This window comes from Hydra vulgaris, chromosome 09 (genome assembly GCF_038396675.1).
Source record: "Hydra vulgaris chromosome 09, alternate assembly HydraT2T_AEP".
Classification (NCBI taxonomy): Eukaryota; Metazoa; Cnidaria; class Hydrozoa; order Anthoathecata; family Hydridae; genus Hydra; species Hydra vulgaris.
In genome coordinates, this window is record NC_088928.1 from 34,576,881 (window position 1) to 34,604,404 (window position 27,524).

The 27,524-nt window shown below is 28.8% G+C and overlaps 1 protein-coding gene across 2 annotated transcripts; it reads left to right on the forward strand.

The window, feature by feature from the left end:
• The first annotated feature begins 866 nt into the window (after positions 1 to 866).
• LOC100211296 (inositol oxygenase) lies at positions 867 to 25,818 on the forward strand. 2 transcript variants are annotated; one of them, XM_065805485.1, is made up of 10 exons: positions 867 to 1,005; positions 6,228 to 6,335; positions 6,435 to 6,515; positions 6,697 to 6,789; positions 6,879 to 6,948; positions 17,037 to 17,104; positions 24,682 to 24,788; positions 24,895 to 24,962; positions 25,037 to 25,199; positions 25,276 to 25,818. In XM_065805485.1, the coding sequence occupies exons 1-10, from the start codon at positions 988 to 990 to the stop codon at positions 25,382 to 25,384; spliced, it is 885 nt and encodes a 294-aa protein (XP_065661557.1). In that variant the 5' UTR covers positions 867 to 987; the 3' UTR covers positions 25,385 to 25,818. The 2 variants fall into 2 exon arrangements, with proteins under 2 accessions (XP_065661557.1, XP_065661558.1); XM_065805486.1 differs by lacking the exon at positions 867 to 1,005 and adding an exon at positions 5,680 to 5,834 and having other exon boundaries at positions 25,276 to 25,488.
• The last annotated feature ends 1,706 nt before the right edge of the window (positions 25,819 to 27,524 follow it).

Sequence of the window (27,524 nt, forward strand, 5' to 3'; positions counted from 1 at the left end):
ATAGGTACAAACTTTGGGCTAAGATTAAGAAGATCTTTATAGTGATCTGATATAATATTGTTGTTGGCTAAATCTAGCATCTTTCCTAAATCTTATTTAGTTTTTGAAATCTTCTAGGCTTTTGTTTTTAAACTTTTTCTTGATTTTCAAGAATACATGTTTTTGCTGGAGTAATTTATTACTAGTAGCTAATTTTACAAATAATTTATAACTAATAACTGATGTCATGATTTGATGTCATTTTCGTTTTAATAAAAAAGGTTAACATTATTCACCTGGTATGTATGTTGCACGTAGTTTATGCGATGATCCGTCTTTTGCCGCAGTTAATATGCTTAAATTCTTATGCAAGTTATTTAATTATCTATTTGGTATTAAATTTTCATAATATATTGTAGGTATACAAGGAAAATGCACTATGTCCAAAAACATCATTTTGAGATAATGAACAAATAAGCAGAGATGTAGGTCTCAAGACCAAATCTTGGCCTCGAGCCTCGAGACTCATATTTAACTGTCTCGGTCTTGGTATTGGTCTTGCTCTTGAGCCAAATTGTCTTGGTCTTAGTCTTGGTTTTGGCCTTTGCTGTATTGAGCACATCTCTACAAATAAGTTTTTGCGTAATTGTTAAAATAATAAGTTTTTGTTAAAATAAAAAATCTTGATAACTGAATAACAATTGATTTATTAAATTTGTGTGGTATATCAAACGATAGAGAATTTTAAATACTAAATAGTGATATAAATAACTCCATACTGCCAAAAACGGACTTAGTGCATTTCCCTTGCATATTGGCGGTATGCATCGTTCAAAAGTCACGTGCCAAAAATCGCAGTAAAATATTTATTTTTTTTGCAAATACGACATAATTGGTTTATAATACATTAAGCAAATACATTAAAATTTTATTTTATAAAACCTATTAGTTACCAAACATTTAGAAAGCGAACTTCAAAAACAACGAAAAGTAAAAGAAAAAAGAAAAATGAGGGTCTTAATACCGGTAAGATTTTTATTATTGTTATTAATATATTTTCTTTTTTAATTTGAACTAAATTAAAAATTTTATACTTTTCATTAAGCACAAAAATAATCTTTTAAAATAGTTATTTTATTGAATATAAACTATTTTTTTCTAAATGCAGACATCCTTTGATTACTGTATTAAATTCTTTAAAATAAAAAGTAAATGCAAACATGGGTAATTTTAAAAATATATGTTTGTTTAATACATTTTATATCAAATTTCATAAAATAGTGATTATCAGGTAAGAGAAGAAATTGCTTGATGTTGACAACTTAGTTGCGATTTTTACCGTTTTTGCTTTTGTTTGTTTAATTACGAAATTATTATTAAAAAAAAAACTTTATTATAATTTAATATGGAAAATGTTAGCAAAAATCATTTTGATGTAATGTTATCTTGACTAAAAGCTAACTACAACAACAACAAAGTACATTAATCATTTCTTAAGTGTAAAAAATAGTTTAGGTGGTGCACTAATGAATGACACAATGAAAATTTATGCTCAATTGGTACAGTTTTTCTTCAGTGGTGTGTGCAGGATTTTTTGGCTTAAAGATAAAATAGCTTTACTCAAAATAAAAGATATAAAATATCAAGATAAAATAGCTTTACATACTTAACTCAATTTTTTAATGTTCTGTAAAATATAACAAATAAAAAATGTTTTGTAGTAATTAGGGTATAAAAGTTAACTTTACCTTTTTCTAAAGTTTTTTATGCTGTTTTAAGTTATATCCAAAAGTTTCATTTTATCTCATTCATATTTCATCAAAAAGTCTTTAAAGCTTTTTAAATAAAAGTGATGCATGCATGGAGCCAACTAAAAAAATTATTAGGCTGGTGCCAAATTATTTAATTTTTATTTATTTATTTATTCTGATTCACTCCCAACAAGGCTGCAAGCAACCACTATTAAGTTGAGAGTTACTACAACAACAACAAAAAAAATTAATAGAGTTATAGAGCAAGGAAACAGTTGAGAGAAGACTTGAAAAGTTGTACGTTGCATAAGTCAGGAAAACATGAAGATGGGAGAGTTCCAAAAGGCCGAAGTGCAGGGAAAAAACGAGACTAATAAAATACCACCTGACATACAAATAATTGACCAAAGAGGACAGTTGGTTAACTGGAGTCCAAAGAATGGTGATGCTTTTCTAAATTTCTTTTTAATTTAACATCTTCACTTCCACAAAGGCTACAAGCAACCACTATTAGAGTCCGAAGTTACTGGAAGAGAAAAGTTGAAATTTATAGAGCAAGATAATGATTAACAGACAACTTAAAATACTGTAAATCATATGAATCAGGAAAACAAGATGAAAGAAGTGAATTCCTAAAGAGTGATGTTTGAGTAAAAAAACTAGACGAATAAGAATTTTTGGAGCACTTAGGAATAGTCAGAGCAAAAGGATGAAACTTTATTGAATGATAAGTAGCACCAGAATGAATTTTAGTAGATGGTACAAGAGGCGCTAACTCTTAAGAGCAGTGCCCATTATAGTATTTATAGAAAAGAGAACGAAAAGCAACATTACAATGATGTGATAATGGTTGGAGGTTGGCTGCATCTTTCATAAAATCAAAGTAAAAATTGAGAGCGGTTTTTTAGGTATGTTGAATTGCAGAGTAGGTGTTCTATTAAAGAGAAAAAAATTTATGGATTTATTTTAAGTAAATCATTCTAAATTACTTATGTTATATGAAAAGTTTTAGATATTTTTAAAACAACAAAATATTATTTTATCTTTTGTTGTGATAATGTGTGACTAAATAAGTATATTGTTAATAAATATATTTGTTAATCATTTTATTACTCAATGATGTTTTCTAATAATAAATCAAGTAGTGTTAAAGTTTCTTTCTGTTTCAGCTGATTGCTTTATAATTTTTAAGCATTTTTGGACATTCATCTAATGTAGGAGGGTTTTTTTTCAATGCAACGCCAAAAAAAATTTTATTTTCAATATTCTATATGTTTGAATTTGAATGCATATTTAAGATTATAAAAAGATGTAAAAGAATATTTCTTGCTATAATTTTAAACTCTTTCTTTTAGCAATCTAAAATAGAATTTGTTTCTAATTGGTCATACTGATTTTGTGTCTTATTTTGCAGTTCTGATATTTTGTCTCTCAGAAATTCTTTTCATCATTAACTAAAAAAATATCCAAAAGTTGTTGCATCTTGATCTTTTAGTTTTACTAACATAAATTCAGATTTTTTTAATTTTTTTTTGCTTAAAATTTTTTATGGACAACAAGGCTACAAGTCACTACTATTTATGTTAGGAGTTAATGGAAAGCAAAGAATAGATTTGAAGAGAAAATTGTTGATAGAAAACTAAAAAAATTGAAAGTTGTATGAGTCAATAAAAAAGTTGTATGAGTCAATATATGAGAAAAATATGAAGGCAAAAAAGAATTCCAAAGTATTAATATTGAAGGAAAATAATAAAATAAGTAAAAGTATTTTGAGTATGAAGGAACAGTTACACTAAAAGAGTCTGACAAGTCATTGGAGATTGAGCTTTGATTGAGGGAACAAGAGATAAAACTTCTCTTAAGCAGCTAGTATTGTAGTATTTTTAGAATTTAGAAAGAGATACAACCTTACAATAATTAAAGTTGGCGTAAACTTGACAGCTTGAGCAAGTCCAACAATCTATTTTAAAACCTTGTTTAATAGAGAGAAGGTCTTATGAGAAGTACCAGCCTAAATATGACAAGAGTAGTACAAGAACAAATAAAAAATTTATAAAGTTAGGTAATATAATTAGAGTTAAATAAATGATAAACTCATTAAAGAGAGTCAACCTTAGCAGATGCTAACTTTGCAAAAAATTCTATAATGGTTTCCATGAGAAGTCAGTGGCAAAAGATAATTAAACAAAAGATGAAATAAAGGGCTGGGTAAGAATGTTGTCAATATAGACATCTCAACATCATTCATCAATAAAGAAATATCAACAGTATTAAAGTAGTTAGTAGCAGTAAACAAATGATTTTTTTTTTAAAAAGCACCAGGCACTGGAAGCCTTAAGCTGTCACAAAAGAGAGGTTATATTTAAAAATTGGCTGCTAAAAGTGCAATCAAAAAGTGATGGCTTTTTGACAGGCTAAGTATATAAAAGTGATCATCATCAGCAAAAAAACACTTTAGAGGTAAGATTATTGGGAGAATCATTAATTTAGATAAAGAACAACACAGGGCTGAGGATCCTTGTGGTACCCCAAAAGTTATTGGAAATGAACAAGTGTATTGTCCATCAAAACAACTTTAATACTGCAGTTAAAAAAGAATGATTTAACAATTTTGAAATCTTTCCCAGATATGAATTGAGATATGAATTGAGGCTATGCAGAAGATCAGCATGCTAAATTTTATTGAGAGCCATATGTCAAGAATCTGAATCTTGTTTTTGGAACAAAAATAAGGTTCAGTTAAATAGTTTAAGGAGTATTGAAAAGAGCTCTGTAGAACACCTTTTTAGACTGTGTCTAAAAATTAAGAGTAGAAGTGAGAATAAACTTTAACAGCAAAAGCCTGAGTGATTTGAATGACTTACACTAAATTAAACTGTTTTTCTAAAATGACAGGAAGAGTGTGGTCATTAAATTAAAGAGATGGATTCAAACCAAATTTTACAACAAGTAGATGAATTAAAAAAACAAGCATGTGCCTATGTTTTTATATTACTCCATTTGTAACTATTCCAAAAATGTGGTTATTAAGATTAGATTGAAAATCCTTAAGCTTTGGTTAAATAAAATTTTATCTTTAGTGTTTATGTATCCAATAATATTTTATCATTCAAGGTAACTAAAATATCTGACAAGTATATAGCCACATTTACTTTTAATTTTTACAGTAAGTTTGTTCATTTAAAGTCAATAAAGTTCTTTCATTATTCACAATGATCTTTTACAATTCATATAAGTCTTCTTTTTTTTTTCTCAAAATATTTTAGTCATAGTTTGTTTTGAACTTGGAATTTTAAAACCGTGAGCAGCCCATTCTTTTTGAATGTCAATACTTTCAAGTGGCTTGTATGATTGAGGGGGGGGGGGGGGCTGTAAAAGATTTTTCCTTTGGTTGCATAACTAAAACATCAGAGAAGTAAAGCTAATACAAACAAGAAACCCTGGCACAATATGAAATTTGGATTGCCTGTCTGTACTGCAGTGTACTAATCAACTGTGCCACTATCATTCGCTTATTTCTTAACAAGTAGAGTATAAAATAGTATCATGCTGTTCATAGTATATACATTTCATAAATATATTAAGTATACTTAATAAGCTTGTATGAAATATTTAATGTGAAATACTAACTGTAAACTAGTAAGGTAATGTGACTAAATAGAGTGTTTATTCCAAAGAGACCAATATAATAAAATGCTCAAAATTTTAGTGGGTAAATATGTTGGTGCTCTAATAACCAATTAGAATTAAGTAATGGATAGTAGTCCCCCTTCAAGGATATATTTCAATTGCCTAAGATGTTTTGGGAAGCCCAAAACCTGCAATGAGGCCACTCATCAGGTGCATGTCATAGCAATATGTATTATATCCTTTTTATTTTCTGTTCTTAGTAGTTTTGTCTTCTATATTGTTTATATTTATACTTTAAATATACATTTAAAAAACTACTAGAAATAACTATAAGATAAAATTACTGCAAACCTAACAAAAATAATAAATACTAAGTCAGTCAGCTTTTCGTAACACACCAAAGTTCAAACATAAAGTTGTTTAACATGGAAAAACAAAGCAGATGTGCATCATCATGTAAACAAACAAAAAATGGTAAAATTTTGTTTTTATCATTTAAAATACTTTAGTATAACTTTTTTTTTTCTGTTAAGTTTTTTTTCCAAAGTTATTTTGTTTTACTTATATAAAGTCTTTTAAATACTTCCATTGTTTACTTTAATATTTAAGTTACTTGAAGGTATGGGCATTATTTTATTTACTTGAGTTGATAAATCACTCAAGTATTTAAGTTACTTAAAGTTATTATTATATATTTTCCAATTAAACAACATTATTTTTGAAATAATGTTAACTAAATTTGATCTTATAATATTTTATCTTTATAATATAACATCATTAGAACTAATCTCAATTTTTTGTTGTGAAATTATTAAATCTTATTCATATTTTATGTCAATATTAACATTAATTTTTTTTTTTTTACAGAAAGAAGAAACAGCTATCATTGATGATCCTTCATTGACTCATCGCCCAGAGTTGAAATATAAAGATTTAATAAATGAAAATAGTCAGAAAAAGTTTCGAAACTACGAAGCAAGTTTTTGTTGTCACTTATTTAAAAGTAGATTCATTAATACACAATCTACTAACTTATTTACATCATTAAAATTAAATATAGTCACTTAACTTTAGGATAATTTGCAAACATTAAATGTAATGAATACATACCAACAAATGCATGCTAACCAAACTGTTGCTTTTGGTATAGAAAAAGTAAGTTGGTTTAAAAAATTTATTTTGTTGTAACCTTAACTAAAATTTTATGTACTTACAACAAAAGAAGAAATACTAATAAGACAACATTATAAAATACTAATTTCAATTTTTAAGTTATACTTGTCACTTAAATAATTAAAACACAAGTAAATAAAAATGTATGATATAATTGTTTTAGAGAAAAAAGTGGTTGAAATTTGATCATGCTGAGATGACAATATTGGAAGCAGTAAACTTGCTTGACAATTTAGTGGACTCCAGTGATCCTGATGTAGTCAATGAATCTTGTTTTATAAATAAATTTTTATATATATAAAAAAATAAAATTTAAATTTTGTAATTAAGATTAAATTTTTGTAGATTGATTTACCAAATTCAATGCATGCTTTCCAGACAGCTGAAAAGATTAGAGAAATACATCCAGATAAAGGTAATCTAATCATTTAGCATTTAAGTGCAATGTCATGTTTAGTATATCAATGAGGTTTATATATATATATATATATATATATATATATATATATATATATATATATATATATATATATATATATATATATATATATATCTAGGCTACAAATCCGAATCTAGGCAACTGCCTAGGAGCGCCTACCAAAAAGGGGCACTTGTTTTTTTATTTTTTTTGAGAAGTTTTAATTTTCAGTGTAGATATGTAATTTTTAAAATTTTATTATGAACTTTAGGATAACATTATTTGTATGCCTAAAGGCGCCATCACTATTTAGCAATGTCACAAATATGACATTGTTAAATAGTGATTGATGAAAATTCATGGGCAAAAATTCATGGGCACCCGTTTTTAGCAATCTTTTACTCTTGTAAATGATAATTATATTGAGAAGTGAAGAGAAGCCGGTGAAGGCAAATAAATCTTGTATATATTATGCATACCTAATGAGTGTTTATAAGTAAAAAAGAATTAAATTAAAAATTTGAATGACTTAAAACAAATGTTAAAAATAAAAATTCTAGTTTAAAAAATTTTGTTACGAACTTTCGGACAACAATTGTTTGTATGCCTAAAGGCGCCATTGATTTAACAATGTCACAAATGCGGCCTTATGTATATATATATATATATATATATATATATATATATATATATATATATATATATATATATATATATATATATATATATATATATGTATATATATATATATATATATACATATATATATATATATATACATATATATATATACATATATATATATACATATATATATATATACATATATATACATATATATACATATATATACATCGTGGCGTTCAAAAACAATTATAAAACTATAACTATTTGCGAGCGTGGTTTGGTTTTTTAATCTTTGGGCTCGTGGTTTTCAAGCAAGAACTTGTTTTCGTGGCGGCACTTAGAAATAATTTCTGTTTTTTTATTTAATAATTTTTGCGTACCTTTGTATGATATTATGCAAAGTTTTTCATGAAGGCAAAGCAAGCATTTTTTTGTTACGTTGCTGTAGGCGGGGACTTGTTTAATTATTGACCAAGTTAATTTTGGTGTTATTTTTAAGTTTTCTTTTATCTACCATATATACTTTAAAAAGGTGGTTGAATTAACACCCCAGAAAAAGTATATATTGGCCTAGCCAATATATACTTTTTCTATAAGGTTTTTATATAAGGTGAATGGAAGAAAAGATGGGCACAAACACTCATTCACAAACAAAAAGATGAAAAGTTTAACCACCCTTTCAAAGTATATATGGCAGATAAAAGAAAACTTAAAAATAACACCAAAATTAACTTGGTCAATAATTAAAGTTGAGACGTTTTGTGTGTTTTAATTCTTAGAGCATGTTTTAATTCTTAGTATGTTGTGGCGCAGTTTATTTCAAACAATTCTCTCACTTTCCATACCCTAATTTAATTGCTAAAGTTTGGGATGTGACCAATTAAACAATACCATCAATACCATTCTCAACCATGTTCAGTTTTTGATGTTCTATGCATCTCATTAGAAATCTTTTTTTTTGTTTCTCTAAAGTATATACTGCCACAGGAGCTTGTAAGTTTGTTGACACCAGGATTACTATTGGGAATTAATTTGGACATGATATTGCATAAGATATTTTTTAAAGTAGGTGGTGTAATTCAAATTATTCTGATGTTGTAAGGTTTGGACATCCATATATCAGTAAAGCCACTGATTTAGGACCTCTTCCCCTTGCATGCACCTGTATGCTTTCAGAACCTCCTTTTCTGCATACATATGCATTATTTATTACAAAATTAACCCCACCCCTTTCTTAAATGCAAAAAAAATTTTCAAAACATCAGTACGCAAAAAATTTTTTTCTTTCTTTTAGTTATTTATAATTTAAAAAAATAGAAAATATATAAGGAAATATAAAAAAACATGTTGATTTTTTACACTCATTAAATTCAATGCTTTTGTTAAAAAAGAAATCAAGTTTTAAGAGAGACAGAGAGAGTCAAGCCACATACATACTTGCTGTCTTAAACACCCTCCCCTCCCTTGTACACATTTGTATGTTTTTAGGTTTCGGCCTTCCCCTCATACATGCATATGTACTTTATAGAAGACCCCTTTAATTTACTTTCTAATGGATTTCTTTGGATTAGTGTTTAATGTTGGGTCTATTTTTATATTAGTGATAACAGACTTTCTGTGGATTTTGAAGTCATAGTATGAGTTATTAGTGTTGTTTACAGTTATATTCAAGTAGTTTAACTCTTTTTTTATTATTTTCTTGTTTCTTATGTATATTTTACTGCTGGATCTTATTTGTTTTATAATTCCCGAAACTTATATAATGATTTTCTCCAATATATGTTGTAGAAAATCACTTTTTTTTTCACAAATTTTTTTATTTTACACTGCATTTTATCTATAAAGACTCATCAAAAATGATTAATCAAATTATTAAAACTTAACTTTATACCAAAAATTAAATTACAGGAAGTTATTACAGAAATTACATAAATCTCTTATTTACTGTAATATTTCTGTACTGTAAATCATACTTTGTAGAGAATGAGAAAATTGGAAAAGTTAATTGATTCCTCGCTACTAAAAGTTGCAATCTGATTGGTTTAAAAATAAACTCTGCAGTGTAAACTATACTTTGCCGCATCTGCAGCAGTTATTTGATTGGTTGCAAATGTAGGTTAAATGTACACCATTATATGAGCATTTAACTGAAGTATTCTGAAAAAAGTATGCTAAATCATGATAAGTAGAATACAATGTAAAGTGCTTTTTGAATTTTAACATCAAAGCATGGTTTGAAGTTTGATTGAAAATGTTCTGAAAAGATTTAAAATTGTTTTACTAATTTAAAACAAGGGCAATTTTACCAAATCGAAGCAATATATATATATATATATATATATATATATATATATATATATATATATATATATATATATATATATATATATATATATTTATATATATATATATATATATATATATATATATATATATATATATATATATACATATATATATATATATATATACACTACATCAAAAAATAAAACATACAGTTAATTTCCAAACATTCAAGTCTTTTTATTTCAATCAAATAATAAATAACATAATTAATATTTACATATTAATTAGTAATTGCTATAATATATAATAATATTAAAAATAAAGTTCATAAAAAAAATTATTTAATTAATAAAAACAAAAAAACATAGTCAAAGAAAAAAACATACATCAAAAAATAAAACATACACCTACGAATTATATATAAAAAAACAGGAAAAAAAGTATTTTTAATAATGTGTATGATAACCTTTTTGTGTAATAACTTCTTGCAATCTAGTATTCATCGAATGTACAAGTTTTCTTGTATCTTCTATTGAAATTTTATTCCATTCTTCCAAAAGTTTTTCTTTTAATTGTTGTTTATTTTTTATTTCATGTTGCCGAAGTCGTCTTTCGAGAAGATCCCAAAGATTCTCAATTGGATTGAGATCTGGTGATTGTGGAGGATGCAGAAGTGTTGATTTAACATTAAAAATCAGCCAATTTTTAATTAGTTTCGATGCATGTTTTGGGTCATTGTCTTGGACTAACACGAAATTTTCAGTAGCACCTACTTTTATTGCACTTCGTTTTAGATGATTTTGCAAAATGTCTAAATATTTTTCTTTGTCCATATTAGTTTCAATAAATACTAAATCACCAACCCCACCTGCACCCATCGCTCCCCATACCATCACATTTCCGCCACCGTGTTTGACTGTAGGTGTAATATTTTGTTTGTCAAGTGCAGTGCCTGTTTATATTTCGCCATACATACCTTGCTCCGTCTGATCCGAAAATATTAAATTTTGATTCATCCACAAATACAACTGTGTTCCAAAATTCTTCAGACTTGTTCAAAAACTCATTCACGTAAGCCAATCTTTTAACAACATTCCTTTTTGTTAAGAATGGTTTCTTACGTGAAATTCGTCCTGCGTAGCCTTTCCGGTGCAACAAATTTCTTACAGTTTGGGGATTAACTGTCACGTTTAGATCTTTTTTTAAAAGAGCAGTTATTTTTGGAGCCGATGTTTTTGGATCTTTTTTTACCATTCTTTCAATTTTCCTTTCTACTTGCATTGTAAACGCTTTTTTTCGACCTCTTCCAGGCGCACTTTCAAATGATTTATTTTTTCTATAATTATTAATTACTGTCTGAATGGTTGCTCGAGGTCTGTCGATCAACTTAGCAATTTCTACATAACTTTTTCCTTCTTCCTTTAGTTTCATAATTAACATTCTAATTTCAATGGACACTTTTCCTTTTGAAATTTTTGTTTTTTCAGAAATTTTTTTAGCGGTTGCCATTATTGACATCAATATGCGCACTATTTAAGTAACAATGCAATACTAAAGCAAAATATGACAAAAACAGGTCTTATTTACATTACCGAATTAGATGAGTCATGTTTTTGTGAAAGGGTATGATCGTTTTTCTTCTTGTATCTTATTTTTCTTTCATGTATTTGATGTGTGTATGTTTTATTTTTTGATGTATGTTTTTTTCTTTGACTATGTTTTTGTTTTTATTAATTAAATAATTTTCTTTATGAACTTTATTTTTAATATTATTATATATTATAGCAATTACTAATTAATATGTAAATATTAATTATGTTATTTATTATTTGATTGAAATAAAAAGACTTGAATGTTTGGAAATTAACTGTATGTTTTATTTTTTGATGTAGTGTATATATATATATATATATATATATATATATATATATATATATATATATATATATATATATATATATATATATATATATATATATAAACAACTTTAAAAAGTATTCTACATAATAGAGTGCTCAATATATATTAGTAGAAAATCACTTAACTTTGTTGATGAAACACAGTGTCAAATGGAAAAAAATTTAGTTAAGTGATTTTCTACTAATATATATATATATACATATATATATGCATATATATATATACATATATATACATATATATATATACATATATATATATACATATATATATATATATATATATATATATATATATATATGTATATATATATATATATATATATATATATATATATATATATATACATATATATATATATATATGCAGGAAAATAAGTTCATTGTTTTTTTAATATTTATGTCTTTTATGAAATATTATATATTTTGACTTATAAAAAATGTTCAGTTTATCGTTAAAAAGTTTTACTAGAGTTTTTATTTAAGATTTTACTCAATAAATAAATCTATAAAGAGATTTAAAAAAAAATCTTTAAAATTTTATCGTTTATTATGAAAATGTATATAAGTTGCACAAAAAGATGTAAATGCAAAAGAGCAAACATGAATTTTATTAGCTTTACATATGAATTTTATTAAACAAAGAGTCTAAAAAGGAAAATATCTTGTTCACAAAGATGTAGACAAGTTCAGTTCCAACATAACTTAAGAGACAAACAAGAAGTACTATGAACTAGACTACTCTTTAAGACGTGATAAACCCCCTGATATATTCAATAAAAAGATTTCGACACAGATTTTACTTATATGTTATTTTTTGTTAATTAATCCTGCTTTTTTTTAATGGGGTAAACTAAAAACCTGCATCTGTCCTTGGATACTATTATTAATAGAGTTCCATAATATTGTTTACTTTTGTTGTAAACCTTTTTTCCAAATTATTTGGCGTTTGAAGTAATAAGCAAATATAAGCTTATAAAAAGTCACAATATTATCATGCTATTAACTTATTTGATTAAAATTAATAATATATAAAAATGCTTATTTGAATAAAAAATAAAAAAACTTATTTGAATAAAATTATTTGAATTAAATAGAATAAATTAATGTCAGGTCAGGTTATCCTGGTAACATGTAACCCAGTACAACCTATTTTATGTCCTGCTGCCTTGTGGGATGCACTTTTTTAGGCAAAGGCTAGGAGAAGCCAACTCCGACTTAAAACACCCCCTGCCTTGGGGATCTTGGTTGAGTAAAGGCTAGAAATGGTGTCTCAATAAAAATACTCATCTTGCTTGGGCAGATGTTAAGTGCATTTGGCTACTGTCTTGTAGAAGGCCTCCTGGGCAAAGATTTAAGGGGTAAACTGATTCTATCTGTTGACTGACCTCGCACCCCTTCTTCATCTTCAGGCTGGCGCAAATGTATTTATAATACATTGTTTCTAGTTTAGGATGTTGAATGCTGGATCTTCTTGACTCAATGCATGGGTTTTACTTGTGTCTCATTCTATTATCTCCTAATGAGGGTACAGTTCTAAAGCTTAGTTTTATGGTTCTGAGGCAGGCTGGTAGTCAGGTTTCCCAAGCTCTGTGGTAGCTCTCAGAGAGGCTGATTCCATCAACAGCTGTAAAATATCAGAGTACTGACAGTGCCATGTTGCGCATAAATGGTGTCCCTGTTCGTACTTTTGGCGTGCATTGTCGAGTCCACATTTGGAGCTCTTTGTTACGATTTAAGGTTTATTAATAGTAATGAGGCAATTGCTTGGGTTATTAAGTAGTGTATTGAGTACTATCTGTGCTTTGAGTCAAGTTCTTTAACAAATTTAAAAATGACTAAAGTACCAAAACTATAAAACTCAAAAAACCATTGTCATCACCAAGTTCTCTAAATCTATCATTCACTAATATTCGTGGTCTTCAAAGTAACTTTTCTTCTGTTGAGTTTATCTCTTGCAAAGTTCACTTGCTCACGTACTTGCTCTTTGTGAGACTAGTTTGAGTTCAGCTGTCTCATCTAGTGATCTTAGTGTTGATGAATATCTACCTTTAATTCATATAGACTCTAATAGTCACATGCTTGGCCTGGGCATTTACATTCATAAGAATTCACCCATTTGTTGGGAAACTAGGTTTGAATCAACCAACTATTTTTTTATGTACTTTCGTTTAACACCACTTCACTCTATCACCTTTCTCTTTTTTCTATATCGCTCTCCTTCATCTCAAGACTGCACTCTTTTCAATGTTATTTTTGATCGAATTGACCAAGTCCTTTCTCTTTATCCTTCAGCCAGCATCATTGTTATTGGTGACTTAAATGCTCATTAAATTGAATGGCTTGGATCTAGTGTAAGTGACTCTGCAGGCATTAAGCCCCACAACTTTTGCCTTTCTCAATCTCTAACTCAAATAGTCAATTTTTCAACATGCTTTCTAGACAATTCAAATCATTTACCTTCTCTACTCAACTTATGTCTTCTTTCTGATCCTAGTCAGTGCTCAGTTTTTCCATATTCTCCCTTAAGTGCTTCTGATCACAGTTTGATCGCTCTAAAACTATTTTCTCGTTTTTCTTCATCATCAGAATCCCCCTACCATCTTACCTCTTACAACTACATTAAAGCTGACTGGAACTCTTTCCATGATTTTCTTCATGATGGCCCTTGGGTAGAAATCTTTTGTCCTACTGCTGAAAAATGTGCTTTTTACCTAACTTCTTGGATTCAGGCATGGAGTCTTTTGTTCCCTCTAGATGATTCCAAGTCAAGCCTCGCTCTTCTTAATGGTTTTCCTCGCATTACTATCATATCTATCAGCAAAACAATTCACCAGAAAACAGACGTCTGTTTACTATTGCTAGAAACCATTGTAAAAAAGTTTTGTCTAACTCCAAATCCAGCTATTCACAGGTCATGAATTCTCGTATTTCATTGCAAAAATTAGGCTCTCATGACTGGAGAATTTTTGACAATATCTATAATAAGGAAAAATCTGTTGTTCCAACTCTCTTGTATGGTTCAGATTTTTTCACCTCAACTAAAGACAAAGCTGAATTGTTTGCTAAGAACTTTTTATCAATGTCATCTCTTGATTCCACTAGTTGCGTTCTAACTGATATAGCCAAACAGGTTGATCAATGCTTGACTTTCATATCACTCCAGCTTCTGTATCTAAAGTGATTTCCTGCTTAGACTCTTCTACAGCTTGTGGTCTGGACAACATACCTGTTATAGTCTTGCAGAAGTGTTTTCCGCAGCTGTTGTCTATACTTTCAAAACTATTTATCAAGTGCTTATCAGAGTCATGTTGTCCAGACTGCTAGAAAGCAGCATCTGTTATCCCTATTTTCAAAAATTCTGGAGAGCGATCTGAATTGTCTAACTACCGTCCCATTAGTCTTTTTACTATCATAAGCAAGGTTTTTGATTCTTTAATTAACAAACACTTAATCTTGAATATTGACTCTAATAACTTACTTTCTGATCATTAATATTGATTTCAAACTTCTTGTTCTACAGCTGATTTGCTAACAGTAATAACCAATAGGTTTTATCATACATTAGATAGATGTGGAGAGGCGAAGGCCATCACTCTTTACATTTCTAAAGCTTTTGATAAAGTTTGGCATCTGGTCTTCTCCATCAGCTTTCTTCTTATGGTGTATCAAGTAACATCTTTAACATTATTGAATCCTTCCTTACCAATCGTAGTATTAAAGTTGTCCTGGCTGGACTGCACTCTTCTTCATATCCACTTCAGGAGTTCCTCAGGGTTCTCTCCTTGGCTCTATACTCTTTTTAATTTACATTTATGATCTTTGAGATATTCTCACATTTAAGGTGGAATTGTTTGCTGATGATACTACCATTTATTCTTGTCGTGATAAGAAACCAACACCCTCTGATTGCTACACCCTCACTTCTGCTACAGCATGGGGCTCACAGTGGCTTGTGAACTTTAACTCAGACAAAACTCAATTTTTCAGCTAATTGTTATCGCAATAATCTAGATCTTCCTTGAACGGTAATGTACTTGATAAGTGTTAAAATCTTATTTATGGTAGCATAAGTTGATAATATTTTGCATTTTTAATTGCATTTTTGCATATTTAATATGGTAGCTTAAGTTGTTAATATTTTTATTGTTTTTATATTGTGATGCGTCTTACTAAGTTGGAATGTTTGTAATTGTTTAAATTTATCAATAACGTTATTTATAAACAACATCTGTTCCATGTTTCAGATGATCTGATATAACACAATAACTTGGACTGTCAAGTTTTTCATATTTTAGAAAATAAACAACAAAGGAGTGCAAAGTTGCCTGGCTATTCCAGTAGAAATCTTGCACTGCATCCCTACCCTTCATTTTCTAGGATTAACTCTTTCTTCTGATCTTTCTTGGAAACCATATATCAAATCGATTGCAAAATTAGTATCTGCTAAGGTTGCATCTCTTTGTTGTGCTCACCACTAAATTACTCAAGATTCTATTCTTTATCTCTGAAAATCTCAAATCCGTCCTTTTATGGAATACTGTTGCCATATCTGGGGCGGATCTTCCAATAATGCCCTTTCTCTCTTAGACAAGGTGCACATTATACACATTATAAACATAGTTTGACCTGCTTTTGCAGCCAAATTCCAACCATTATCACATCGTAGTATTGCTTCACTTTCTCTTTTCTATAAATATTATAATGGGCACTGCTCAAAAGAGCTAGCGTCTCTTGTGCCATCTACTAAAATTTATTATCGTGTTACTTGTCATTCAATTAAGTCTCATCCTTTTACTGTGACTGTTCCTAAGTGCTTGAAAACTTTTTATTCATCTAATTTTTTTCCTCGAACATCAGTTCTTTAGAACTTGCTCCCTTCATCTTGTTTTCCTGATTCATATAATTTGCAATATTTTAAGTCGTCTGTCAATTGCTCTATAAACTTCATATTTTCTCTTCCAGTAACTTCCAACTCTATTATTGGTTGCTTGCAGCCTTGTTGGAAGTGAAGATGTTGAAAAGAAAGAGAGAAAAAAAGAAGCTATAAATTAACAAAAACTCAAAAATGCACAAAGAAGCATTGAGTACTCTATAATAATATATGACAAAAGTATTAAAAGTGTTAATATATAAAAATAGTGCAATATATTGAAAAGTATTAAATTTGAATTTATCAAGTCGGATTGATGAATTATTGTTTTTAACATTTCATAATAAATATTGAAATGAATATTTTATCTATCAATTTAGACTGGTTTCAACTGACAGGCCTCATCCATGATCTTGGAAAAGTTATGGCATTATGGGGTGAACCACAGGTATTTGTAAGATAAGTTTTATGGAAGACTACTTAGTCTATCCCCACACATAAATTATGCTTTTTTAAAATTGAAATCAAATCAAAAAAAAAATTTATTTATAAAATTAAATTTTTCTGTGTTTTAAAGTTAGCATAAAGTTTTACTTACAAACTGCCTTTTTTACTATAAATAAAGACATGCCAATGTAAAGAACAACAGTTTCCTGCTGAGTCATCATGTTTACAAAATTTTTTTGTTAGGTCATCACATTTACTGCTTAAATATTATCTTCTATTATGAGATTCATTATATCAAAAGTGTTTAAATAGTGCTAATATCTTTTAGTTATGTTTGTAGTAAAATGACATGTTTTCTTCATTGATTAGGGAGGCTTATCACTGCTATTTTGGGTTCAAGATTGGAGATTAAAATAAAAGCTGAATGCCGCATATATGTTCCAATACTTGTGCTTTTAACCTCCAGAACTGGATTGATCAAAAAGTTTGTTCATCGTGTCATTTGCTGTTTTTATGATATAGAGAGATCCGACCAATCATGTCACAGACTGCTATTTTTGTGTATTATATGATAGTCCATTCTTTCTACATGTACAGCACAAATTGTCCATATAGAAAAAATGGGCTTATTAATATTATAACATATTATCTGCAATCCGCTCTGTACCTCACGAAGAATTCCCCTGTCTTGATTCACCAGTAGACTATTTTCTAGAATTTGAAGATCACAAATAAGATTGTATAGCTAAATTACTTGAACCCTCAATACCACAAGATCCTGATTTAATTCCTGAGGTTCCTTCATTAGACACACACAGGTTTACACAGAATGATTTAAGTGACCTAATCAAAAACCTGGGTTTGTCAAAAAATAGTTCAGAAATTTAAAGTCTCTAGACTTTAGCTGAAATCTGCTGCAATCTATAAATGTTCATATATTGTGATAACAACAAGCACTTAACTCAGTTTGTTGGTATGAAAATGTTTCTTATATTCTGTGATGAGATCAATAGGCTAATGAATTCACTCAGATCAATAGGCTAATGAATTCACAAAGTACAAACCTGAAAAATAGATGATCTTTATTGACGCTGCAAAGCTAAGTGTTTTCTTCAATAGCAGTGTTTACATAATGTGAATGAACTCCATCAATTTCTGTTAAATATTCTGTTTACATTAAGGAGTCTTATGTCTGTATGCAAGTTCTACTTGACTCTATTAAGGAGTCTTATGTCTGTATGCAAGTTCTACTTGACTCTATTATATCCACCAGTGGTTTATCTGTGTGGATCTAGAAGTAATTGCCATTTTGCTGGGAATGCAAATATTCCAAGCATAATGGCAACACTAAAGCTGTGTTAAGCGCTCAACTTGTTTCTCCACGCAGCAACCTTGTTTGTCAAGGTTCAAGTTTTCAGAGTTAAAGAGTTTAGAGTGGGTTGTAACCAAAATAGTGTAGCCTCCTCGACTGTAGTGGCTCTTTTGGCCTTGTAGAGATGAATAATTTTTTTTTTTAATTAGTTTTTTTAAAGACATTTCTGTAGTCACATTGTTAATATACATTTAGAAGACATTTCTGTAGTCGCATCATTAACATACATATAAAAGTCATTTCTATAGTCACAGCATTAGTATACTAATAGAAGAAGCTACAATAAATTTTTTTTAAGTTGTTGACCAGTTTCTAATTTTTTTTTTAATTATTTTTTATTTGTTTAGTTTTTTTTTTTTTTTATGATATACAAAGAAATTCACTGAAAATTTTTTTAAAGGTTTTTTAACCTTACATGTAACAAAGTTTAAATTTAAACACTAGTTCATGGTTATTTGTAGTGAGGTATGGTTGTTATAGTGTTATTTAACCATGAGTGAGATCTCGTCTCGTTCTCATTTCTCGTGAGAAATGGGACTTCTCGTGAGAAATGAGACTTCTCGTAAGAAATGGGACTTCTTGCGAGAAGTAGAACAAGACTTAAATATTATTTTCCAAATTAAAAATTATTATAATTTACAAAATGCTTAATTATTTGTTTTTTTAATTAAATAATATTTTGACTCCATGATTTTAATAAATCTAATTAAAAATTTAATTTCTTTTTGACAAAAACAAATTAAATTTTTAATTTTTAAGTAGATTTTTTAATTAGATTTTTTTTTAAAATCTTATTAAAAAATTTTAATTAGATTTTAAATACAAAAACTTTTTGTATAAAATGGTGCACTTTCGACTTAATTTCATTAGTTTACCAGTGGAATTCAACTTGACACATATTGTTCATATTGAAAAGAAATATTCTTGCCTCATGTCACCAAGAAAAAACAAAATCTGGAGATATTTTCAAAAAACAAGTGACGGTGCTGAATGCAAGGCGTGCAAAATGTCTTTGAAAATAAAAGATGGAAACACAAGCGGGCTTCATCGTCACCTCGAAAAAAACACAGCCAAGATTATGTTGAGTATTCTGAAAAAACTGACGACTCTCTTCTTCCTCCTCCTAAGAAGAAACAACAAACCATGGTCGAAATGCTTGAAACAAAGTCCAAATATGACAAAGACAATTCCATTCAAAAACAGTTTGACTCTGCAATGCTGGATTACTTTTGCATTGGTCTGGCATCCTTTTCAGCAGTCGAAGGAAGAGGTTTCAAGAAATTGTTTGACATTGCAAACCCTAAACTGAGCCTTCATCACAGAACAACATATTCAAGAAAGCTTTCAATTTGGTCAAGAGAAGTTCAAGCTGGAATGAAGAGCATAATAACGGAGATTGCGCCAAATCTAAAAAGTGCTGCATTTACTTCTGACCTTTGGACTTCTAGAGCTCAGAACAGCTACATCTCTTGGACTTTTCATGCTATTGACGAAAATTGGAGACTACATCACTGGACACCCCATGTCCAACAGTTCCCAGGCAGACACACAGGTATCTTAATTGAAGGAAAGCTGGATTCTTTCTTAGAAGAACTAAATTTGCCTGCTGATTTGCCAATGTACTGCGTGAACGACCAGGCAAGAAACATGAAACTTGCAGTCAAATTGTCAAAGCGCCTTGACCAATACTTGTGCAACAATCATATTTTGCAATGTGCAGTTCGAGACTCATTTGGAATGACTGCTGGAATGGATGATGCGTTGCAAACATGCAAAGATTTGGCTTTTTTAACTTACCAGTCAACAGTTGCAGCTGAGTTGCTTGAGTCAGAATCAGACGCTCAAGGAATCAATTTTAGACAGTTACGCCAATCTGTTGACACAAGATGGAATAGTGAACTGGATTGCATGGCTTCTGTCCTACATCTAAAGAGTGCAATTATCAGCTTATGTGCAAATGAAGATATTTTTTCTTCAAAGATCATCAGTGCATCACAGTGGAAATCAATCGAGGAAGCAGTAGAAATTTTAGCACCACTTAAAGAAGCTACAGAAACATGGTCGGCTGAGTCTATTCCAACAATTAACACTGTCGCCGATTCTCTTTATTTAATCCATGACAAAATTGATCAATTTATTGAGACGGATGGAAAAAATGGCTACGGTGTCTTGTATGCAAAAAACTTGAAAAGCTGCATTGAGAAAAGATTTCCTCTCTGTCGCACTGGAAACTTATTGAGTGCTGCAGCAAACTACTTAAATCCTGCTTTAAAGGGACTTCACTTGAAGCTCTTCCAAAAATTTCAAACAACAAAAGAATGGTTAGCCTCACAGGTTAAGGATAATGTTGAGTGCCAACCTGTTGCCAGAGTCCTTTCAGCAGATTTGTCCCCTAATTCAAGACTGAAGCGCAAGTTAAACGTCAGACTTAAAACACAAGAGCCAACATCTGAACTGAATCCTATTTTGAGCGAAATGTGCCAGTATGAATATCGCCCTGATGCCGAAAAAGACTTTCCGATTCTTGATTGGTGGAAATTGCATTCAAATACATTGCCAGAACTCTGTTCATTAGCTAGACAAATTTTAGCTATTCCAGCAAGTTCAACTAAATCAGAGAGAGTTTTTAGCTCAGGTGGAAATGTTGTCCGATCATCCAGACACAACTTACACCCAGAAAAAGTAGAACAAATCATCTCAATCAGAGAAAACATTGTCTTGTTGGAAAAGTTTGGCAAAAAAATTCTGAATTAATATTTGAAAAAGTTGTTTACATTTGACAAATGTCATTTGTGTCTATTTGTCAAAACCATGTTTACATTATTTTTTATACTTGGATTTTAATAAATTTGTTTTCAAAAATTGTTAAATTTCTCGTCTCGTTCTCGGTCTCACGAGAAGTACTAACTTCTCTTCTCGGTCTGGTCTCGGTTTGAAAAAACCTAGTCTCGCTTATGGTTAGTGTTATTAAAGTACAAAAAGTGTGATATTTTTTTCTAATTTTTTTTTTTTTTAATTATTTTAAAATGATGGTTTTATACATTGTAGAAAAAAGTTTAAATTTTATAATTAATCAGTTATCATTTAAATTTGATTGTTTTAATTTTAAAATAATTTACGCCCTCCTCAAAATTTTTTTCCAAAAAATAGTATTAATATTTGCCTTTATTTTAAGTATAATGCCTTGTAATTATAATAAATTATAATGGGAATATTAGATAAAGTTAGATAAAGTTAGTTTGAAATGTTAGTTGCTGCCTACTTAAAATTACAAAGCTGTGAATATCTAAATATTCACAGTTTAATATAAATAGTAAATAACTTTTCTAACAAATGTTCACATCTTATCGATAAAGTTGCATCCAACATAAATTGAAAATGTGCAGTTATTAACAAATTAAAAACTGTTACAAACGTTTATTTACTAGGAAAGTTTTTTTTGAAAATATTTAACATAGCTTGTAGGAATTATGCCAGAAAACCTTTTTAGTGAAAGTAGACAGGCACGAAGCTATGCTGTTACCAATCTTCTTTAACCAAAGTTTATAGAAGTTAAAGCATTTAAAGTCTTATGTGATGAAAAGAAGTTAATGCAAAATTGTCTTGAATCTTGAAACCCTTTACAACCTATTTAAAATTGAAATAGTTTTCAGCTGTTTTTAAAAATGAAATATTTCTCGATCCTTCAAAAAAGGGAAGTAATGAGGCCCTTGGAAACATCATTTGAATCTCAATTTGGTACTCATTTTAGAATGTTTTTATCACATCAAAAAGTAAAAGTTTATTTGTTTTGCAGATAAAAGATGGTCTATCAGTTGCTGATGATTTAGTTGTTGAAGAAAATAATGATTTATAGAAGTGGTTGCTTTCATAAAAATGGTACAAGAAAAGAAGTGGAGCCCAATGTAAAATTGAAACTGGGATAAAAAGAAGACAGAAGCTTGTTAAGGAGCAAAATGTTTTCGAATAACATTTAAATTGTATTTTGTTTATTATCTGCATTAAAGCCTATATAATTCTTCAAATCCAGAAACTCGTGTTTAGTTTTAAATTGTTCTAAAATGTTCTGAATTTCATTTTTATTTGTCTTAAAAAGTCATAAAGCTCTTAAAAATTCCCAAAATCATAAAATTTTACCCTACTTTAGGAGTGGAAGATTGCACTTCCATAATGTCAAATTAAACAATTAATTGGAATTATGGATATGTCTGAACCAAATTAGTGTAGAATTATGGATGTTAAACTTAAAATAAACTACTGGAGTAGTTTTTTTTAAGTTTAACATTCATAATTCCAAAGTACTGAAGTACACAAAAAGAATTAGTGAAAAAAGGCAGTATGATTAGCTTCTCTGCGATGTTTTTTTGAATTTTCAATCAATTTTATCAAGCTCTAAGAATATAACTGAGGAAAAAAAATTTATTTCAAGTTTGTGAATAAAATTCCTGTCTAATACAACATATTTACACAATTTATTTTCCAAGATCAAAAATTACCTTATGTGGTAAAACATTTTAAACATTAGCTAAGGAAATCTGTTAGTTAAAGATTAAAATAAAATTTAGTAAGTCAATCTAAGTGTTTTCCAATTCTAATACTGTAAATTGCTGTTTATAGCAATTTGAAAACACTTAAGGATAAAATAAGTGTTTTTTTTTTTTTTTGTCAAACATTCAATTTATCTAAACAAAATTATGTAATAAATTATTTAACATAATTATATAACAAATAATGTACAATTTTTAAATTAAATGTATATATAGAGAAAAAATTTAAAATAAATGTATATATATATAAAAATTTCAAAACATTTGTGCTAATATGTAGATATAACTTTATATTACTATATATACTTATTATATACTTTATATTTTTTATATGTATATATTTTCTGAAAGAACTTAAATGTTATTTATGCTATTTTTGCTATTTATACTATCTTTGCTATTTTTCTTATGCCCCTCAATAAGGAGTTTAAGAAAGATAGCAAAAAAAATTTTCTTTTTGAAACTAAATGACAACTTAAATTGCATAAAATTTATCTAATGAAACTTTATTTACATCACATACAAGTTTACTATGACAAAGTTGCCCAGCAAGTTGCACAGCATTTTGATAATTAAACGATATCAGCACAAATTTTAAAATAATCCCCTTGCCAATTTTTATCTCCTTTCCCCATCCTCTCTTGTTTAAGGTAAAGTCATTACATTTTAAAACAAACTTTTTATGCTTTTTAAAGATTATTAGGGTTATAAAAAAAGTTTAAAAATAGTTTAGACATGTCTTAGTTAGCACTACTGAGTTTTCAAATAAAAAATGCTTAAAAATGTAATGTTGAAGATACCTGCTGCCTACTTATTGATAAACATTTTTATTGCCAAAAAATTGCTACAAGATTATACCTGATCAATTCACTTAGTCAATGAATAGTTTTTGGAAGCAATAACTTATTATTTAAGGAGTTAAAAGATTTTAAAATCTCAACAATCAATATAAGTAATAAGTGGATATATAATAAAAACAGATTTCTTTTTATTTATCAGCAATTGATATAAGCACTATTATAAAAATAGAAATTTCCTCTATCCAAAATAAGAAAAACTATGACTTTAAAAATATATCTGTAGTCATTTTTAAATTGTTGTCATATCAAATAAAATTATGAAAATTATAAAGAGCAGCTATTTCATTTTAAATTTTATTTAGAAAGTCACTTTTTATTGAGATAGAGTTATTTTTTTATGAAGGTAATAAATATAATCAATTAGTGTTTACCCTAATTTATTTCTGTTGTGTATATAATTGGTTTCTGTTGCAGCTTCTTTGTATAGCTTCTTTCATACACTGTTTTTCATATAATTTATTCCATACACTATTTTTTTTATATATATTCTAGTCGTTTCACTATTTTTTCATGTAATTAGTTCTTTGTAATTCTTTTAAGTTATAAAAGTTAGTTACTTTTTGTTAAAAGGTTAAAATGAAAAACTTCAACATTTTTTCAAGCCCCTTGGACCTTATAACAATTTATTTTGCAAAATTTAATGTTCTTTTACAATGAATTTATCAAGTTCAAAGAACTTTAAGTACAGCAGTGAAAAAAATTCAAGGTCCAGAGGAGGAAATGCTGAGGATTTTTGGTGATAAATATTACAGGGTTTTTATTCAGCACTTCAGATTTTTAAAAATGTTTTCTTTGTTAGTGGTGTGTTGTTGGAGACACATTTCCTGTAGGATGCCAATTCCAACCTACATGTGTATTTTACAAATATTTTGAAGAAAATCCAGACTGGAATCATCCGGAATATAGGTGAGTTATTTAATTTTAATATAAAGTTGAAAATATTTCCAAAATTGTCATTGTAAAACTATAATTTTTAACTTTTATAAAATTAACATTTTTTTTTTTAAAACAGCACACCCAACGGCATCTATAAAGAAAATTGTGGACTAGATCAAGTGATGATGTCTTGGGGGCATGATGGTGAGCTGAGTGGTAAACATTTTTGTAATTAGCAATCATTTGTTAAAATGCTTCCATTTTGGTTTTTCTTTCAGAATATTTGTACCAAGTACTTAAACATAACAAAGCTACACTCCCAGAAGAAGCACTTAATATGATTCGTTATCATTCTTTTTATCCATACCATGCATCTGACAGTTATAAAAATTTATGCAACGAAAAAGATGCTTTGATGTTACCTTGGATACAAGAATTCAAGTAGCTTTTATTTTTTATTGGCTAGTTTTGTTTATATTATATTAATTTAATATTTTTGTATTTTATTTTTTTTTAGCTTGTTTGACTTGTATACAAAAAGTGACAAACTTCTCGACCCAAAAGCTCTGCAACCTTATTACCAATCTTTAGTTGATAAATATATACCTGGATTCCTAAAATGGTGATCTTTCGGAAATTTTTGAATAAATTTTAATAAAATTTTTAATAAAATAATAAATAATTTTAATATAATAACATTTGTTGTAGTTAATGTCGTTTAAAGGTTTCACCATTTTTTTTTTAATAAAATTTGTTTAATAAATAAAATTTGTTTAATTTTATAAATTTTTTTGTAGTTAAAGTCGTTTAATATTAAATTTTTTTTTAAAAGTTGCAATTTTTTTTTCATCAGTTTTTTGATTTGAAGCTGTAGTTTATTTTTTCGAATATTTGTATTTTGAATTTTTGTATTGAAACTGTTGATTTTTTTTGATAGGTTTTCATGTAAAATAAAGTGTAAATATGATTTCTTATTTAAAAAAAAATTTCTTATATATAAAAAAGAAGAATAATGTAGACTAAACCTTTTGAATAATCTTAAAGGCTTTAATTGATCGTATCTGTTTAGCAGGGTTATCTTTTTTTCAAAGTTAATTATAAAATCTTAGACATAATGAGTATTAAAATATTTAGGTAAGACCCCGATCAAATCTCTCACTTAGATATATTGTTATGAATTAAAAAATGTAAAGTATTGTTTAGCAAGCCATAAACATTTTAGAAAAACATCCAAAAAAAATTTTGTTGTTGTTTTGTTGAGAAATACCACTTGTAATTATAAAAAAACACTAAAGTTTTTTTTTTTAATATTTTCTAAGTAACCATGAGCGAGACTAGGTTTTTTCAAACCGAGACCAGACCGAGAAGAGAAGTTAGTACTTCTCGTGAGACCGAGAACGAGAAGAGAAATTTAACAATTTTTGAAAACAAATTTATTAAAATCCAAGTATAAAAAATAATGTAAACATGGTTTTGACAAATAGACACAAATGACATTTGTCAAATGTAAACAACTTTTTCAAATATTAATTCAGAATTTTTTTGCCAAACTTTTCCAACAAGACAATGTTTTCTCTGATTGAGATGATTTGTTCTACTTTTTCTGGGTGTAAGTTGTGTCTGGATGATCGGACAACATTTCCACCTGAGCTAAAAACTCTCTCTGATTTAGTTGAACTTGCTGGAATAGCTAAAATTTGTCTAGCTAATGAACAGAGTTCTGGCAATGTATTTGAATGCAATTTCCACCAATCAAGAATCGGAAAGTCTTTTTCGGCATCAGGGCGATATTCATACTGGCACATTTCGCTCAAAATAGGATTCAGTTCAGATGTTGGCTCTTGTGTTTTAAGTCTGACGTTTAACTTGCGCTTCAGTCTTGAATTAGGGGACAAATCTGCTGAAAGGACTCTGGCAACAGGTTGGCACTCAACATTATCCTTAACCTGTGAGGCTAACCATTCTTTTGTTGTTTGAAATTTTTGGAAGAGCTTCAAGTGAAGTCCCTTTAAAGCAGGATTTAAGTAGTTTGCTGCAGCACTCAATAAGTTTCCAGTGCGACAGAGAGGAAATCTTTTCTCAATGCAGCTTTTCAAGTTTTTTGCATACAAGACACCGTAGCCATTTTTTCCATCCGTCTCAATAAATTGATCAATTTTGTCATGGATTAAATAAAGAGAATCGGCGACAGTGTTAATTGTTGGAATAGACTCAGCCGACCATGTTTCTGTAGCTTCTTTAAGTGGTGCTAAAATTTCTACTGCTTCCTCGATTGATTTCCACTGTGATGCACTGATGATCTTTGAAGAAAAAATATCTTCATTTGCACATAAGCTGATAATTGCACTCTTTAGATGTAGGACAGAAGCCATGCAATCCAGTTCACTATTCCATCTTGTGTCAACAGATTGGCGTAACTGTCTAAAATTGATTCCTTGAGCGTCTGATTCTGACTCAAGCAACTCAGCTGCAACTGTTGACTGGTAAGTTAAAAAAGCCAAATCTTTGCATGTTTGCAACGCATCATCCATTCCAGCAGTCATTCCAAATGAGTCTCGAACTGCACATTGCAAAATATGATTGTTGCACAAGTATTGGTCAAGGCGCTTTGACAATTTGACTGCAAGTTTCATGTTTCTTGCCTGGTCGTTCACGCAGTACATTGGCAAATCAGCAGGCAAATTTAGTTCTTCTAAGAAAGAATCCAGCTTTCCTTCAATTAAGATACCTGTGTGTCTGCCTGGGAACTGTTGGACATGGGGTGTC